General features: G+C 41.7%; 1 protein-coding gene across 6 annotated transcripts in view; it reads left to right on the top strand.

The window, feature by feature from the left end:
• The window catches only part of UTP15 (UTP15 small subunit processome component), a 29,338-nt gene extending 20,144 nt beyond the window's left edge, over positions 1-9,194 (top strand). For 4 of the 6 annotated variants that reach the window (XM_031054142.2, XM_031054143.2, XM_031054141.2 and 1 more), the window contains 11 exons: positions 929-1,021; positions 1,106-1,290; positions 1,929-2,107; positions 2,894-3,019; positions 3,524-3,659; positions 5,285-5,369; positions 6,662-6,811; positions 7,074-7,175; positions 7,372-7,505; positions 7,983-8,041; positions 8,542-9,194. In XM_031054142.2, the coding sequence (XP_030910002.2) occupies positions 929-1,021; positions 1,106-1,290; positions 1,929-2,107; positions 2,894-3,019; positions 3,524-3,659; positions 5,285-5,369; positions 6,662-6,811; positions 7,074-7,175; positions 7,372-7,505; positions 7,983-8,041; positions 8,542-8,759 (1,467 nt within the window). In that variant the 3' untranslated portion in view covers positions 8,760-9,194. Of the gene's footprint in view, positions 1-34; positions 238-928; positions 1,291-1,928; positions 2,108-2,893; positions 3,020-3,523; positions 3,660-5,284; positions 5,370-6,661; positions 6,812-7,073; positions 7,176-7,371; positions 7,506-7,982; positions 8,042-8,541 lie in introns of those variants that run through there. The other 2 variants (XM_005155031.4, XM_013130541.3) reach the window with 2 other exon arrangements.
• The last annotated feature ends 9,497 nt before the right edge of the window (positions 9,195-18,691 follow it).

The raw sequence follows: 18,691 nt of genomic DNA, 5'->3' as shown, positions 1-18,691 counted from the left end.
GAGAGTCGCTTTTTGATGACGTACGACGCACACGTTTGGGGTGTCTTGCTCGGTGACAGGCGTGGGCTGCGCCATCGCGGCAGGGCGAGGGGTTAGCGTGGGCCTAGTTCCCTGTGGGGCCCCGGTCTCTCCCGCTCCCGGAGAGCTATGGCCTTGTACAAACCGGTGGTGGTTCAGACCTGCCCCAGGCTCGGGGAGAGGATCACGCAGGACACGGTGTACTGGGAGGGGTACAAGGTAGGAGGCAGCCCTCAGCGGCGCTGGGACGGCGGGCTGGTCGTGTTCCGCTGCTGCTGGCGCTGGGTCTGTGCCCGGCCTTGCTCGGCTCTTGATTAGAAGCGGTTCCTTAATACGGTGTTAAAGCTTCTAAACGGCTTCCTATGCAGCGAGCCTGACCTTTGCCCAAAATTGGCCCAGCAGGCCTGCTTTTTGTCCTAAAATATATTTTCCTGCTGCTTTCGTGCTATTAATAAAGTTTTTAATCTTGTGTGAGTGAATAAAGGTTATTTTTCCCCCTCGGAATACGTAATTAATGTGTTAGTTGTAATGCGCGAATTGAAAAAAAAGTAACCTGAGAGAAGAGAAACTCCGTAGGGTGGTGAGACACTGGAATGGCTTGCCCAGGGAAGTTGTGAATGCCCCATCCCTGGCAGTGTTCAAGGCCAGGTTGTGGACGAAGTGTTGCATGACATGGTTTAGTGTGAGGTGTCCCTGCCCATGGCAGGGGGGTTGGAACTAGATGATCTTAATGTCCTTTCCAACCCTAATTATTCTATGATTCTGTGATTCCATAGGGTTGTATTTAAAATTGATTTGGGTCTGAGTGGAGTTTGGAGCTCTCTGTAGGCAGAATAAGTTTTGTTTTGCTGTTTAAATTTTTGATGGTGTACTTGTATGTATTTAATGATCTTCATTGCAATTATTTTAGGCACCTATTCAGATAAAGGAGTTTGGTGCAGTAAATAAAATTGACTTCTCACCAGTTCCTCCACGTAACTATGCTGTCACAGCTTCCTCAAGGGTAAGTGGCTTCTCTGAGGTTTTCACATTCTTGTCTTTCAGTTGGTATCATGTGTGCAAACTTAATGTCTTCCTGTTGTACCAGATCCACATTTATGGTCGTTACTCTCATGAACCAATCAAAACATTTTCTCGCTTCAAAGATGCTGCTTATTGTGGCACATACAGAGATGATGGCAATCTGCTTGTTGCTGGCAGCGATGAAGGTATCATTCGCCTCTTTGACATCAGTGGAAAGGCACCGCTGAGACAATTTGATGGTCATACTAAGTAAGACAATGTTGGGTTTTCCTATATGTGCGTAGCTTGTTTGCTGTGTTTGCATATGTTTCTTTTGCATTTTGTTGTAAATCTGAATAATACTGGTCTGTGTTGCTTGTTACTGTTTCTTGTATATATTACTGAAAAGTAGATTTTTAAATTGAATTAAAAAGTGGAGTAACTTTTAAGTTCCAAATCTGAATTGAGTACCTGGAAGAATAAATTTATTTTCTAATTTAGGTAGTTGTCTGTTAATATGTTGTATAGATACAGTCTTGTGATTCTGTGGCACTGATAAGCACACTTATTTTTTAATATTTTTTTAATAAAAGATAGTGATAGTACACAGACAGCTTAAGTAGTAAATGCAGAACTTACAGCTTTTGAATGGACATCTAGTAGACCTATAAAACTTTTAAGGCTAATCATATGAATGCTTAAGTAAGCATTAACTCAGCATGACTCTTTTCTGGCTGGAAATACAAAAACTAAAGTGTAACTAACCTCTAAAGTGAGGCTTTATAACTTCCAACATGAGGACTTTGCATGTTTAAGTTAGAATACATAAGTAAACTCTTCAGACAGACTGACTCTTCTGGAAACAAGTATATATTTTAACTTTGGATATTGTGGACTTTGGTTTCTAGACCTGTTCATGTAGTGGGTTTCCTGTCTGATAAATACCGAATATTCTCTGGTGGTGATGACTATTCATCAAAGCTGTGGGATATTCCAAGTGGTACAGAAATAGTCTCATACAGAGAACATACTGACTACGTGAGGTGCGGCTGTGCAAGTAAAGTGAATGCAGATGTCTTTGTAACAGGTTTGATTTTATTTTTTCAATACGCTTCTTCTGTACTGAATCGAATTAAAATGCACACATAGTTTTTGGTACAGTAGGATCTTGCTTACTATATTTTAAACATGGAGGATCTGGCTTCCTGCCTGGTGCCTCCTTTGCTGTTACCTTTATGCATGCTTTTTGAACTTGACACTGATGTTTGTAGAGAAACTCAGAATTTCCCTAATTTTTAACATATGTTTGCTTTAGCCTGTTAGAGTTAACAGAGCAGTTGTGGCTGGCCTTTGAAAGTTTTTAGAAAATTCTGTGAATATATACTTTAGTTGCAGTTGACTGAAGGTTTCCAGAGGAGGACACTGGTTCTGTTGTAGTTTGTACAGACCAAAACTCACAAACTCAAAAACGAAAGGTCACATGAGTTATTTGAAACTACTTGCTAGCAGTAGCTTTCTGTTAATGTGCGGTAAATTCCTAGAAAAAAGGTGGTATTCCTTACTTCAGGAAGCACGTGAGACTAAGTTTCATCAGGTTGCCTAAATTTGTTGTTGCAGGTACACTTGATGAAGGAAAATAAAATTAAGACTTAAATTACTTTTAAGGCCTGACGTATTGCTGGGTCTAGAATTAGAAGATGTATGTTGCCTGAAGGCTGTAAATTAACCAAGATAAACTAAAAGGTGTTCTAAGTGCATGGTTTAGAACTGTTTCTGTTTGGCAGGAGCTCCTTTAGATTATAGTACATGGTTGTTTTAGTTCATGAAGTAATTGAAATGATGAAACTGAAGCTAATAATGGTGTTGTTTGCAGGTTCCTATGATCACACTGTGAAGCTGTTTGATGCCCGAACAAAAAGTAGTATCATAACAATAGAACATGGTCAGCCTGTGGAGAGTGTGCTTCTGTTCCCTTCGGGTGGGCTTCTAGTATCTGCAGGTACTTAGCAAAATCAGATTTCTTTTCTGTGGTCCTGATGTACTTGAGCTGCTTCCTTCTAGTCTTTTCATTTAGTAGTGAGGTGGTAAGTGACTTAACAGCTGGATTTCTCAAAGATTTTTAGGAATCCATTGATCTGGAGGGTGAAAGTAGGGGTCTTTTTGTCTCTCATTAGATATTCTTGTAGTTGACCCAAAAAAATCCACAAAACCCCCTGCTGTTTTTAATGTCAAGGTACAGACTTTAATTAACCCAGTGCTAAAGTAAAGGAACTTTAGGTACGTTTGGTAAGAAGTACACTGAATCATTCAGCTGCAGGATGGCCTGTAAAATAGATGCTTATAATGTGTCTTGCCCCAGGAGGTAGTCATAATGGGTGGGGGTGATGAGTAGGTACAGAAAACAAGGTGTTACAAAGGAGACACTATAACTGTGTGAAAAGTTCTCCAAAAAAGTAGAAATATGTATGTATGTCAAACTGTTTTGTATGTTTCCTTCTCACAGGAGGTCGATATGTCAAAGTTTGGGATGTGCTAAAAGGTGGACAATTACTAGTATCTCTTAAAAATCACCATAAAACTGTAACTTGTTTATGCCTGAACAGCTCTGGACAAAGGTTATTGTCAGGATCTTTGGACAGGTTAGTGTATTTTGCGGCAATTTAAGTTCTTTAGGATCATTGTGGTTTAAGCCCAGCCAGTAACTTAGCACCACACAGCTGATTGCTCACTCCCTCCTTTTCTACCCCACCTCTGGGCAGGAAGGGGAAGAGAATTGATAGAATGTAAACCCAACTGGTTGAGATAAGAACAGTCCAATAACTATAGTATAATACAAAACTACTGCTACTACTAATAATGATAAGGGAAATAACAAGGGGAAAGAATATAAAACTAAAAAGGAAAGGGGAGAAAAAACAATAAATACAAGTAAAATTGCTCACCACCCATCGACTGATAACAAGCCCGACCGAGCAGCGATCTGGGCCTTCTGGGTGACTCCCTCCAGTTTATATACTGGCCATGACGTGCTGTGGTATGGAATACCCTTTTGGCTAGTTTGGGTCAGGTGTACTGTCTCTGCTTCTTCCTGGCTTCTTGTGCCCCTCCTCACTGTCAGAGCATGAAACTGAAAGTCCTTGATCAGAGTGAGCATTACTTAGCAGCAACTAAAACATTGGTGTGTTACCAGCATCGTTCTCAGATTAAATCTGAAACACAGCAGTGCACCAGCTAATAGGAAGGAGAAAAATAACTGTTAAAGCTAAACCCAGGACAAGGACTTCGTTTTTTATTTTAAAATTGTTATACATCAAGTGTGAATGTGTGTATGATTTTTTTGACTTAAGCACTTGTAACTATTATATAAAGATATAACTTAATTGAAAACCTGTGTTGGGGCCAAGGTACATACTGCAGTATACATTAACCTTTTCCTCATACTAACTTGAATGTCAGTAAGGGTTGCATGTGCCATTTGGGAATCTGTATGTGGAACTTCTGAATAACCATTCCTTTTTTTTAGTCTCTAAAGTGACCTTTGCAGTCTCTGTAAAGTACCTTTCTTAACTTTAATACAGTGTAAATAACTGAAAGGGTGTTACTCTTCATCTTTAAAGAGCCTGGGTTTTGTGTCTCTGTGCTGTTGCTTCTTGTATCCAAAGTGCATAGCTGAAATATCTTCGCTTTTTTGTTTGTGTGGGTTGAGTTGCTGGGCACTGGTGTTCAATCTGTTGTCTCTGAGACATTAGAAATATGAAGTGGTCTGAAATGTCAGTGGTCTGTTTTCTTGCTCCTTTCCTCCCTTCTGTACTTTCTAGACTTCCTCAGGCTTTATTGATTACAAAACATAAGCTGAAGGATCCCACTAGCTGTGCAGCTGTTTGTCATTCAGTGCTCGCAACACTAAAGTTAACTTAAGTAAACTTAAGAACAAATTTCAAGAAATACTATCTTAATGTTTCCTGTTAAGTGTTGCTGAAGTCAGATAGTCACTGCATCTGTTTTAAATTTCTTATGCTCTTGCCCCATTTTCATCTTTTTTGGGTAAGGGTCATCTTTTCTTGACTTTTGTTTGTCTTTTAACGGAACCGTTCTGTTGCAGGAGAGGTAATAACTAAGAAGCACAGTGGTAATCTGAAGACTGCTTTGTATAAATACTCAGTTTTCTTAAATGATGTATAGAACTTGAGAGTGATGAAGTTCCTGCAAAGTGTCTACAGTAAGACATTACTAATCAGGTTTTAATCATTACTCTTCTATATAGGCATGTGAAGATTTACAGTACTACTTCCTACAAAGTAGTCCACAGTTTTAGCTATGCAGCACCCATCCTCAGCCTTGCTCTGTCGGTAAGTACATTAGAAATTTTTCTAGGCAGGGTAATTACTGATACCTTTTACATCACTGAAGTAATTAGTTTTTGCTGTTTGGCGTTTCAGAAGAATGGTGTGTGTGCAAACGAAGATGACTGAATATATTCCTCCTAAGTAAAAAAAAAATGCATTACAAGGTTTTAAATGTAATATATTCAGACATCAGATGTTACTTGATCAGATCTGCACAAAATCGTGTCTTTATCAAGGATAATATACATCATAGGGAAAGTTTCAGTCTTTAAGTCCTTTGACTTTAAGGAGGTTGTACTAATCTTCTGCCTTTCAAAAACCTTGTGTGGCACTGATAAAAGAAAAAAGGTAGTTCATAGTTCATTTGTTGAGAAATGTAGAATAGGGCAAACTTGTCTTTAAAGTTATTGGCGTCAGATTAGTTCGAAGAAGAAAAGAGGAGAGTGTGTGAGGTATACACATAAACAAAATTCTTTGCCAATGCATGTGTCTTACTGTTCTTGGAAAAAGAAAACAGACTCTCATTTCTCTGGAGCATTTCAGTTCCAATGGGTAAGTGACTTGCTGGTCAGATATTTGGAGGCTTGCACCACTTTTTAAAACAATGGTGTTGTCATGTGATTGCCCTCTTCTGTCTCCTCTGACAGACATGTAAAAGTGACTGTGAGGTATCTTTTTTTTTTTTTTTTAGCAGCAGTTGAGCATTCAGCTAATGTTTAATGTTTACATAGAATTACCTGTTAATAGTAACAGGTCAGATCTCACTTTTATATGTGAAGTCAGTGTTCTTCTTCAGTGTATCATTTAAGATTATGACCTTTAGCCTCAAATACATGAAATCTTTGTTATTTAGGTGAAATTTATACCAGTGACTGGTATTTTGGTCAATTCTCCCCTATTTTTCAGAATCTTGCTATTCCAAAATAGCTTTCTCATGGTTGGTGTTCATGTCTGCTGTATGACATATAATAGCTGAAGGCAGTTGTACACCACTGAAGAAAACCACATAAGGATGTTAATGCATATTTGACCTTGCTTAATGAGTCCATCTAGGTATTTGTTAAAGGGTTATTATATGGATAATGTTGCTTACCATTAAAACCTTGAAGCTGTCCCTGTTTTGAGCAAGGTATTTGACCACATGGGACCTCGTGGAGGTGGCTTCCAACTTCACTTACTCTGTAATACGGTGATTAGAACCTTGTTATGAAACATAAAAATTTAAAGACCTGCATGGTAGAGGATGCATCATTAAATAAAACCATGTTTCTAACTCTGTGATTTCATCATTTTAGCCTGAGGATGAAACCATAGTTGTAGGCATGACCAATGGGGTGCTAAATATTAAGCACAGAAAACCTGAAGAAGGGAAAGAAAAGTCTCAGAAGAAGAGGCAACCAGCATATAGAACCTATATGAAAGGAAAAACTTACATGCCAAAACAGGTACAGAGTGGTGAGAAAATGTGTACTGAAACAGTCCTCAAAAATATGTTTGGTGTGGTTTTTTTTGTTGTGGGGTTTTTTGTGTGGGTTTTTTTGTTTTGTTGATTTTGTGGGGTTTTTTGTTTTGTTTGTTTTTGTTTTGGTGAGCTAAGTTGAAAGGGAGGAGAAGGGAAGATACAAAGCCATAAAGGCTTGTTCATGGTGGTACATCTAATCCATTGTGTGAATATCTCTCATTCTGAACTCATTTTTTCAATTCTAGGAAGATTTCTCTGTCAGTAAACCTGTAAGACGTGCTTTGAGGAAATATGACAAGCTGCTGAAGAGCTTTGATTCTTCCAAAGCCCTTGATGCGGTACTGGAGGTATGGCGTGGGTTTTTTTCATCTGAATTGTGTGCTGTCATCTGACATGGATTTTTTCTGTATGTAAATTTTATTTCAGTATCTCAGTAGAAAGGATTCAAACTTGTGTGGCTTCTGTTTTTCTTTTGCTGGTATCAACCCTTTTTTGGGTGTAAAGATGTTGCTTTGGTATTAAATTCTTCTTATATCTGCCCAGCCATCCATCAGGCTTCATACTCCTGAGGTAACGGTTGCAGTCATGCAGGAACTACATCGTAGAGGAACCCTGAGGAGTGCGCTTGCAGGCCGAGATGAGAAGCAAATTAATCTCCTACTTACCTTTGTGGCAAGGTATTATTTTAACCCAAGTTCTTTTTGCCTGTTTTGAGACCTGTATTTCTTGACAGCTTTTGCAACAGAGTCTTGGCAGGTCATGGGTGGTACATTGGTACACTTGAAATCTCACATGCCTTCTGCTTTCTAATACTAAGGTCTGGGATAGTACTGAAGTTGTTAGCACAAAACTATTTTGCTGATAGTATGAGAGAATGTATTTTCCTTCTGTGCCAGACATTCCACCTTTGGTCTGTTATTTTCTGTGCCTCAATGAAACTTGTGACTTCACATATCTGAGGCTTTTGCCAGTCTTCCGGCTCCCACCGCCTACCTGAAAGGAATCGTTTTTTGACTCACTTCTCTGGCTGTTTTGTAATGTCTTTTCATGAATCAGAGAGTGTCTCTATGCCTGTATGAGAAACCAGTTTGTTGTTTGGAGAAGGAGTGCAATTGGGAAAACCATTAAAATGGGGATGTCTTCTAATTTTGCAGGCGTGTGATTGAGCCTAGATTTACTTCTATACTGGTGACTGTTGCAGATATGATCACTGGTAAGTACAGCACAGAAAAGATTCTCAAAGTTGTATAGCTAGCTTGGAGATAAGGTAAAAAGTGTTACATCTTTAAGAAAACAAACTTTTATTGCTTTGTTTATAAGTATGATCCAAAAAGGTGTATTGGCAGATAACTTTGATATTTGGGTATTTGACAGGTGACACTGTCAGTATCTGACTTGCACTGGCTGCAGGAAGCTCCTCGTGGTCTCTTAAGTATCTTTGATATCTCATATTTCTACACTTACATAGTTCAGGTGAATTCCACTTCTCCAGTGAGGTAAAAATAGTATTTGAAGTCATAAAACTTCATGTTAGTATGATTTACTGTAAGTACATACCAATAATTAGTACTGTTTTCAGAACGCTGTTGAACTTGCCTTATTTGTCGACAATGTTGGACTTGTGTGAAGCCTTGTAAATGCATCTCTAACTAGCTAATATGATTTTCATGTTTCCATAGATACATGAATTCTTAAATGATTTTTTCTTTACAGACATTTATCAGCCTGTGCTTGGGCAGTCAGCGATTGTGGATAGACAGTTCTTGAGACTTCAAGAAGCCATAGGAAAAGAGATTGACTATCAAGGGGAACTACTAGAAGTTTTGGGAATGATGGATACACTGTTTGCTAGTTTTGCTGAGAAGGAAGTTACTTGTCTAGAAGAGAACAGAAGTAATAGTCCTACAGAGATCATTGAAACAGATGAATGACAACTGTCATGACAAATTTTCACAATAATAATGTGGACTTGAAATACATGTCCTGTTCTCCTGATAATTTTTTATCAGTGATTTTCTGAAAAAGCTCCTTTATGTTGAAGTTCTGTCTTCCAAATTGTGTTTCTGAGTAGGCTTCATTACTGAAGACAGAGAAAGAAGAATGTTTTCAGGATTTTCCTTGCAGTTTTTTCCAAACAATTAAATTTTAAAGTTTTATTCCAAAGTTGTATAACTTTGAAAGAATGTTTTATGCATCCAGTACTAAGTCGTTATTTGACTTAGAGAAATAGTCAACAATTTTAATTTTTTATTTACTGGAAAATAATAAGATTTGTTTAATTCTAATGTGCCATTGTCCTTATTTAAGGTTAATATCCCGTATCACATACATGGATATAGGAATAAAACCACATATGCATTTGATAAAACTTGACTTCATTGTGTTTTCTTCACCTGCTTCGTCTCTGACTTAAATGAATCCATAGAAAACAGAAGAATGACTAAAGAAAACGAGTGCAGTTGTTAGTTTTATTAGTTTAATTTTTTAAGTAGTGCATATGCATTTGTGTTATAATTCTCTAGAAAGTACGTAATTATTGTTTCTAAAGGGAAATTAATTCACATTAGTTTAATGTAGTGAGTAAACTGTACACCAGTGAGAAAATCTTCAGTTAAGTAAAAAAGCTGAACTTTTGTGTAATTCTATCACTTTAAATGAACAGTAGATGCAATTGAAGTCTGTTGTTATCAGTATGTATTTGAATGCTGGGGTATTAATTTATTTTAACTTCAAGCAGTGATGGGGAATGATGGTATGCTTTGGGAAGGCAGGTGTGCCAAGGCTTCTCAACACATGTAGGATGACAGTAGGGTGGAACTTTAGCCTGTTTTCTTGACTTGTATTTCCCCCCCAGAATTTATGTGAAAAATCATAGGGATTTCCTGCAAAAGGATTTTCTTAAAGTTGGCTCAATGCTCTCATGGAGATCAGTGATAGGTGGTCTCCCTTGGGGGGGGTCTGTACTGGGACCAATATTGTTTAGTATAATGATCAATGGAAAAGACAGTGGGATTGAGCACACCACAGCAAGTCTGCAGATGACACTAGGTTAAAGTGGTGTTTTTGACATGCCTCAGGGATAGAATGACATCTAGAAAGACCTGGACAAGTGTGAGAAAGTGGGCCCATGTAAACCTCATGAAGTTCAGTGGACCCAAGTGTAAGATCCTGCACGATGGTCAGGGCAATCCCTGGTATCAACACAGACGAAGGGATTGATAGGAGGCTTGCAGAGAAGGACTTACAGGCTGGTGAGTGAAAAACAGGATGTGACCCAGAGGTCTGCTTGCAGCCCAGAAAGCCAATCACGTCCTGGGCTGCATCAAAAGAAGTGTGACCAGCAGGTTGAGGGAGGTGAGTCTCCTCCTCTACTCCACTTTTGTGGGATCTCACCTGCAGTACTGCATTCAGCTCTAAGGCCCCCAACATAAGAAGGATGTGGATCTGTTAGAGTGAGTCCAGAGGAGGGCCACAAAGACGATGAGAGTGCTGGAGCACCTCTCCTATGGAGGCTGTCATCAAAGAGAGTTGTTTCAATTCTGTTACTGTCTCAAGGTCTGTGTGCACTCCAGCACTTCTCAGATGAAATAGGTTCCTACTTACAGAGTTGTTACTTTAATTAGAATCATAGAATAATTAGGGTTGGAAAGGACCTTAAGATCATCTGGTTCCAACCCCCCCGCCATGGGTAGGAATACCTCACACTAAACCATGCCACCCAAGGCTCTGTCCAGTCTGGCCTTGAACACGGGCAGGGATGGAGCATTCACAACTTCCCTGAGCAACCCATTCCAGTGCCTCACCACCCTTACAGTAAGAATTTCTTCCTTATATGTAATCTAAACTTCCTCTGTTGAAGTTTTAACCTGTTACCCCTTGTCCTGTCACTACAGTCCCTAATGAATAGTCCCTCACCAGCATCCCTACAGGCCCCCTATAGCAATGTAGATACTGGAAGGCTGCTATGAGGTCTCCACGCAGCCTTCTCTTCTCCAGGCTGAACAGCCCCAACTTTCTCAGCCTGTCTTCATACAGGAGGTGCTCCAGTCCCCTGATCATCCTCGTGGCCCTCCTCTGGACTTGTTCCAACAGTTCCGTGTCCTTTTTATGTTGAGGACACCAGAACTGCACACAATACTCCAAGTGAGGTCTGACGAAAGCAGAGTAGAGGGGCAGGATCACCTCCTTTGACGTGCTGGTCACGCTCCTTTTGATGCAGCCCAGGATACGGCTGGCTTTCTGGGCTGTGAGTGCACACTGCTGGCTCATGTTCATTTTCTCATTGACCAGCACCCCCAAGTCCTTCTCTGCAGGGCTGCTCTGAATCTCTTCTCTGCCCAACCTGTAGCTGTGCCTGGGATTGCTCTGACGCAGGTGCAGGACCTTGCACTTGTCATGGTTAAACTTCATGAGGTTGGCATCAGCCCACCTCACAAGCATGTCAAGGTCCCTCTGGATGGCATTCCTTCCCTCCCGCGTATCAACGGAACCACACAGCTTGGTGTCATCGGCAAACTTGCTGAGGGCACACTCAATCCCACTGTCCATGTTGATGATAAAGATTTTGAACAAGACTGGTCCCAACACTGATCCCTGAGGGACACCACTCGTTACTGGTCTCCAGCTGGACATTGAACCATTGACCACAACTTTCTGCATGCGGCCATCCAGCCAGTTCTTTATCCATTGAATGGTCCACCTATCAAATTGATGTCTCTCCAATTTAGAGACAAGGGTGCCACGTGGGACAGTGTCAAACGCATTGCACAAGTCCAGGTAGATGACATCAACTGCTCTAGCCCTGTCCATCAGTTCCATAGCCCCATCATAGAAGACCACTAAATTGGTCAGGCAGGATTTTCCCCTAGTGAAGCCATGCTGGCTGTCACCAAGCACCTTGTTGTTTTTCATGTGCCCTAGCATGCCTTCCAGGAGAATCTGCTCCCAGATTTTGCCAGGCACAGAGGTGAGACTGACTGGTCTGTAATTCTCCGGGTCATCCATTTTCCCCTTCTTGAAAATGGGGGTTATATTTCCCTTCACCTGACTGCCATGATTTTTCAAATATGATGGCCAGTGGCTTTGCAACTTCATTCTCCAGCTCCTTCAGGACCTGCGGATGGATTTCATCAGGTCCCATGGACTTTTGTACATTCAGGTTCTTAAGATGGTCTCGAACCAGATCCTGTCTTACAGTGGGCCCAAGGTCTAGGTTTTCACAGTCCCTGCGTCTGCCTTCCAAGACTTGGGTGGTGTGGTCAGAGCCTTTGCCAGTGAAGTGCGAGGCAAAGAAGCCATTCAGAACCTCAGCCTTCTCCAAGTCCTGTGTAGCCAGTTCTCCTGATAGCTTCTGGAGGGGGCCCACATTGTCCCTAGTCTGTCTTTTATTTGCAATGTACCTATCGAATCCCTTCCTGTTATCCTTAACATCCCTAGACAAGTTTAGCTCTAACTGGGCCTTAGCTTTCCTAACCTGGTTCCTAACTTCCCTCACAACATCCTTGTATTCATCCCAGGCCACCTGTCCTTGCTTCCGCCTTTTATAAGCCTCTTTTTTCCTGTGAATTTTTCTCAGCAGCTCCTTATCCATCCAAGGAGGTCTCCTGGCCCTCCTGCTGCACTTCCTTCTAGTGGGGATGCAACACTCCTGAGCTTGTAGCAGGTGATCCTTGAATATCAACCGACAGTCTTGGGCCCCCCTGCCCTCTAGGGCTGTATCCCATGGAACCTTGTTAAGTAGGTTCCTGAAGAGGCCAAAGTCTGCTCTCTTGATGTCCTGGGCAGTGAGCTTGCTGCACACTCCTCACTGTCCTGAGGATCTTGAATTTGAGCATCTCATGATCACTGCATCCAAGGCTGCCCTGGAGCATCACATTTCAAACCAGCCTTTCCCTGTTGGTGAGCATAAGGTCAAGCAGGGCACCTCTCCTCATCGGCTCCTCTATTACTTGCAGAAGAAAGTTGTCTTCCACACAATCGAGGAACCTCCTGGATTACTTGTGCCAGGCTGTACCATTGCTCCAACAGATGTCAGAGTGGTTGAAGTTGCCCATGAGAACAGGGGCCTGTGAGTGTGAGGCTTTTCCTATCTTTCTGTAGAGTTCTTCATCCACAGAGTCCTCTTGATCTGGCGGTCTGTAACAGATCCCCACAGTAATGTCTCCCATCACTGTTCTCCCTTTAACCCTGCTCCACTAACTCTCTGTTAACTGATCACCTGTCCCCAGAGAGAGTTCCATATTCTCCAGCCTATCCCTAACAGAAGCAGCAACTCCCCCTCACTGCCTGCTGGGCCTGTCTTTTCTAAAAACCCTGTAACCTTCCATCCCAACACTCCAGTCATAGGAGCCATCCCACCATGTTTCTGTGATGCCTGTTATATCGTACCCCCGTAGACATGCACACATGTCTAATTCCTCTTGTTTGTTCCCCATGCCTATCTCTAACATATATAGCAGCTCTCCCTCCCCACCTGCTGGGCCTGTCTCCATTACTGTTGGAATTTTGGGATTGAGACAACAGAAATCACTTCATCTGCTTCAACAGTAAGTGGAAACATCACACACCAAAAATGTGAAGTTTTGATGCAGAATAGGTTTCTTGATGCTTTCTAATCATTTAATCTTCTGCCAAGGATTTCTGCTTTAGGTTTGACATCTCATGAGTTGTGAAAAAGTGGCTTGTGTTAGGAAAAAATTTGGGCACTTTAAAGCAGGCTTGAGACATCCCTTACTCAAAACAAGCAAACATAGAAATAAAACATAGCTCTTCATAAATTCAAAAGAAATTTTCTGACCCTGTCCAGTTGGAGCAACCTCCTTATACTGCAGAAGTCCATCTGGATGGTGAACTTGGCATTGCTGTTGCCAGCAATTTTACATTGTTAGTCTTCAGACTTTCAGGTTTCTGAATTTAAAAGTGAACAAAATAGGTTTGTAATGACTTTAACAATGCTTGTCCAACATAAGCATATCTTGCCAAATATTTGATTTTGATTTGCATGTGTACTTGACCTCTGAGTTTGTGTGAAGGTTACAGTTACAATACTGAAATGAAATGTTTTCAGGTTTTTCTGGATAACTGCAGTCCTACCTTTCACAGTTCCGTGGTTGGTACCTGTAATCTTAACTACTGAAATACTGCAGAACACACAAGTTGGAAGTTTTTTTAAAAAAACATTACATTTTATAGGATGCTGCAGTTTATGACTTAAAATACAAGTTTTGTAGCGACAAAGCAAATTTTCAGTGAAGATCATTTTCCATTTGATAAACAGGCAAAAATAAAGAAACACCCCAAGGCCCCCACACCTCCATAGTTTGCAATGCTTGTTTATTCACAATCACCTTTAAAAGAGAAGGAAAAGGCATACAGGAAATGTCAAAACACTGTATTGTAAAAAGTTGTGAGTGTAAATTGTGATTTTAATCCTTATCTACATAGCTATTTGTTGTAGCTACAATGATTTATTCTGGTGGAAGATGACTTAAAGTGTCTCGTCTTTTTTTTTCATGCCTTCAATGAGAGTTTGCTTTCTGGATCTTATTGTACCATGACTTCTTACACCACCTTTGGTCTTCAGGCAAGGATTATTTAATCAGTTTTCTTTCCTTAGTAAACGTTTATTAAGACTGTAATTTCAGAAGTTCACTTGGAAAAGTTTCTTCAAACTGTGTCACTTTGGGGGCAAGGGGTCTGAAGCATGTCTGTGTTTTTAGTTTTCCTTTGATACTCAAATGTGGTCTAGAAAAATTCACTTGTCGTATTGCATGTGTGGTCCCAACACACACAAAAACTTACCTAAATACTTGTTCACAGGCTGGACATGCAAGAGATGGTTTCCTCTAGAACTGAGTTCTAAGTATTTTAGAATAACCCGTGTTGGAAATCATACAAATTAAATGACAACTCTTAACTAGTTACTGAAATAACTCTTCCAATTAGGAAATTTTGGAATTTAAATCCTGAGGGTCTACAGCTGCTGCAGATACACTTATGCTTGTCTTCTTTTCTTAGATAATATGCAGTTGGGTAGCTTACTATATTTAGTTGTGACTATAATAACTGAAGTAAAGCAATCCTTTGGTATGTTTCCAGTAAAGTATGCTCAGGCTAGATGTAGAGGAAAGTGCTGTAGGATGGTTGCAAGCTACCCCTAACCAGGCTGCACCCCATCAACCTGCACCTCTTATTTTAATTCCTCACAAATTTAGCTTTCCGAAGTCCTGATCACACCTAGCCAGTGGATGTATTACCTTTTCAACCTATGTCGGGATCAGAGCACTTTGCAGCATGAAACACGCCTGGAGTGACTGGGCAGCAGTGTGATCTGGGCGTCTTGCATGGGCAGCTCCCCGCTGGGTGCTGGGATGGAGGCGTAGCCCCCGGCGGCTGTGCCAGAGCTCCTCGGTCCCGCCGCAGGGCTCGGGTCCCGTCGCGCTGCGGCCGGGAGAGGGCAGCGCGCCCCTCCGAAAGGCGCCGAGAGCAGATGCTCCCCCTCCCGGGGCCGGAGCGCCGTCGGGGCCGCACAAAGCTGCCCGCGAAGGTCCTGCCTTCTTCCCACATTCCTCGGCCTCGTCGAGGAAGCGCCGCTGCCGGTGCGGAGGGCTGCCACCCGCGGCTGCCTCGGTCTCCGCTGGTGACGGGCTGCCCTCGGAGCTGCTCCCCGGGAGCCAGCACCGGCCTCCCGCTGCGCAGGGACATCTCTGCTCCGCTTTGTTCCCTCGCCCAGCTGCTGCCGGGGCCCAGGGGCGGTGCATCCGAGGGGCTGGCAGCTCCCCGCCGGGCTCCCTCCCGCAGGCACGGCCCCGGCGGCTGCCCGTCAGCGCCTCCTGCTCCCCAGCAGCGCTGAGGAGGCACCGGGACACTCTGCATAGGTAAGGCAACCGCTGCCCGCGGGCTGGAGCGGGGAGCCCAGTCCACGGCACCTGCTGAGCGGCAGCTCCCTATGCCGCTGGGCGGGTGGGTGCCGGTGCGCCGGGCGGGGGCGGAGGGTTGCCTTCTCCCTTCCGCAGTGACCGACGTCCAGCCCCGGGTTGCTGCGACGACGGCGGCGTTAACGTTGTTCTGCCGGCTGAGCCGCGGTTCGGGCTCCGCGGTGCGCGATCGGGCTCCGCTGGTGTCCTGGGAAAACGTTTCCCATGGGCTGTCAGTTGCCTTCTAAGTCCTCAAAGTTGGAAGACGGAGGACTTTTTTAACTTATTTTTTAGATATGTATTATATATAAAAATATATATGTATATATGTATATTCTTGTTTGTTCATTATTTTGCTGTAAGAGCCACTCGTTTTTTCTGTTCTCATCCCGAAATAGACATGTATTTGAATTTAATCATGATTGTTTGCCTTTTTCAGCTGGAGCAAAGTAAATTTTTTACTTACTTGCTTTAACTTGTTTAACAACTGAAAAACGTAAAGAAAATTACAACTTTTCTGATAGCAGAATTCTGAGAAACAACTTTCAGAGCAGTTCTTGGTAATGTTTTGTTAGGACAGTGGTTTATGCAGTTTAGGATTGTGCCAGTTTTCAACCTGCTCCATGATTCTTACACAGAAAAAAAGTCTCCAAAATCCGTCTCAGTTTTCATGGACTTACTCCTGCCTCTGTATTTGGTCCTATACAAAAATTGTGTTAGTTATTCTTGTAAGTCATTATAAGGCACATGGATGTGATAGAAAGCCTTAACGTGTAATAACAAGTTTTTTCTTTTGTAGAGATAGTTTGCTCTCTCCTCACTTTGTGGGAATGTATTTCAGGAGTCATTTGAATAAGGGAGGTTTTCCACATAGGTGGAAAAAATGAGCTCCATTCTGTGACCCCTTGTGTCCTGAAGAATTAACAGGACAAAATCTGGTGAAAAGATTTGAATACTTAAGTGCTTTTCTTTTTCCAAGGGGGTATTTGAATATCAAGTGCAAGAAAGTGTTCGTGTAGATGCATCTTAATAATAACCTAACAGGAAACTCATCTGGCCTTCTAAGTTGACTTGTGAAATAGACATTTCTGCCAACATTTTGTTACGTAATATCAGGGAGGAGTATTCCTTTTCTGGATCTGAAACTGCTGCTGTTACTCAGGAGAAGTTCCCATTGTCTCCCCTGAGAATAGCTCCTTTGTGGGGCAGTTTCAGAAGGGTATGGTGTCTGAAATGGTCTGACATTCTTTCGATCTGAATAACACATTGAAGCAGAATTTGCATCAGGATATAGGAAGGATAGCCTATGACTAATACAGTGACTCAGAAGATCCAGTTCCAATTTTTGGCTTTGCCAGCCAAAAAACAGCTCTCTTCATGGACAAACATCAGTCAGCAGGCACCTGCACAGCTCAGTTTACCATTTATAGATGGGGGATGTGGTAATCTCAGGCCGGGAACATATATTCTCTGTACCTTCTACAATTGTTTTAGGTTCTAAGGCACTCCCTAGAAGTGCAAGCAGGATTTGTGTTATTATGCATGTTTTGCCCAAGCATTGAAGCTAAGTTTCAGTCTTCGTTTACACCAGGAGTTTCTGTACCTTCTGACTGCAACACTCCTTTTTTCTCTTCTCTATTAGCTTGAATTACTAATGTATTAGTTACATCTGCAGCACCTTCTCACCCCCTGTCTCAGGACTGCTTTTAGGATTGTTCTCAATGTTGTCTGCTTCAAAATCAACAGAATTCTCAAAATTCTCAACAGATTTTCCTGCTGATTTGTTGAGCTGTGTGGGTTCTGTCTTTCAGGCTTAGCATTATTAAGACAAGCAGGTACCGCCAAACTACAGTAATAATTAGAAGACGGCTGTAAGGTGGAATGGTGCCCGAACTGGGGAGTAGTAAATTCTAAAAGTCATTAAAAATGCATTATTAGAAAGCTACTATCTTGGTCAAAGCAGACATTAAAAGGAGTAAGAGAGGTGAGACAGGTGTCTGGCAAGGGTACCAAACAGATTTAATTTTGTTTTGGTGACATTACATATACATTTGATTTTCTTTTTGTCTTTCAGTAGTGTGTAACCCATGTTTCACATCTCTAGGGTGTCCAAAATCTAGAGCCCTGTTTTATTTTTAGTTGAAATGAAAATGCTACATTAAGAATATTAATAGAGGAATGCATAAAGAGTACATTTTGCCAAATTCTGGAACAGACTTCTGTTTAAGAGGCAATTTTCTAGAGTTGTTTTTGCATTTTAAAAAAGGTATTTTTAAAAGGCTAAAAACTGTGACACTTTTTTGGAGACTCTTCAAATATCCTCCCTGCTTAGGAGCACAAAATGGCTGTGGCTTTAACAAATTAAAGAAATACAACAGCCACAAATTGGGCAATGTGTTTTGGAAGAAGATTTAAGCTTTTTTTCGTCTCAAAATGTTGAAAAAAAGCTTTTTTTAAAAGGTGTTTAGCTGCATTTCTTCACTTGCTTCAGGAACAGCTAATACCTAGTGAAGTAATCAACACTAGTGCAAGCCTCTTCATTATAAATTTAATAGGCAAGGGTTTATTTTACCTGTCAGTTTGAATACTGTTAGAAGGCAGTAAATGAATGTGCTTCCAAAGCTGCTAGCATTGCTGAGGGTTTTGGTTTGCCCCCTCCCTATCCCCCAGGCTCTACATGTTCAGGAGAGCCACATGTAAAAATGAAAGATCAGAAACCTTGGCTGCAACAGGTTAAAATGCTGACTTTGGGAACCTAGTATTTATTACAGGTGTATTTTCAGCTTGCTACATTTTCCCTTTCATTTAAGTCTTCCAAGGTTTTTTAATCCTGTCCAGAGCAAGGATCTGCAGGTAAAAGAACGTTCTGTACCACCTTCAGCCTGATCCCTGTGTAGTGCAGTTCCTGGTGCTTGGGGAGTTGTGAGTGAGCTAGGTGTACCTATGTA

The sequence above is a fragment of the Melopsittacus undulatus genome, chromosome Z (genome assembly GCF_012275295.1).
Source record: "Melopsittacus undulatus isolate bMelUnd1 chromosome Z, bMelUnd1.mat.Z, whole genome shotgun sequence".
Classification (NCBI taxonomy): domain Eukaryota; kingdom Metazoa; phylum Chordata; class Aves; order Psittaciformes; family Psittaculidae; genus Melopsittacus; species Melopsittacus undulatus.
The sequence above is the reverse complement of the archived record's forward strand: the minus strand, read 5'-3'. Positions and strand labels throughout refer to the sequence as shown.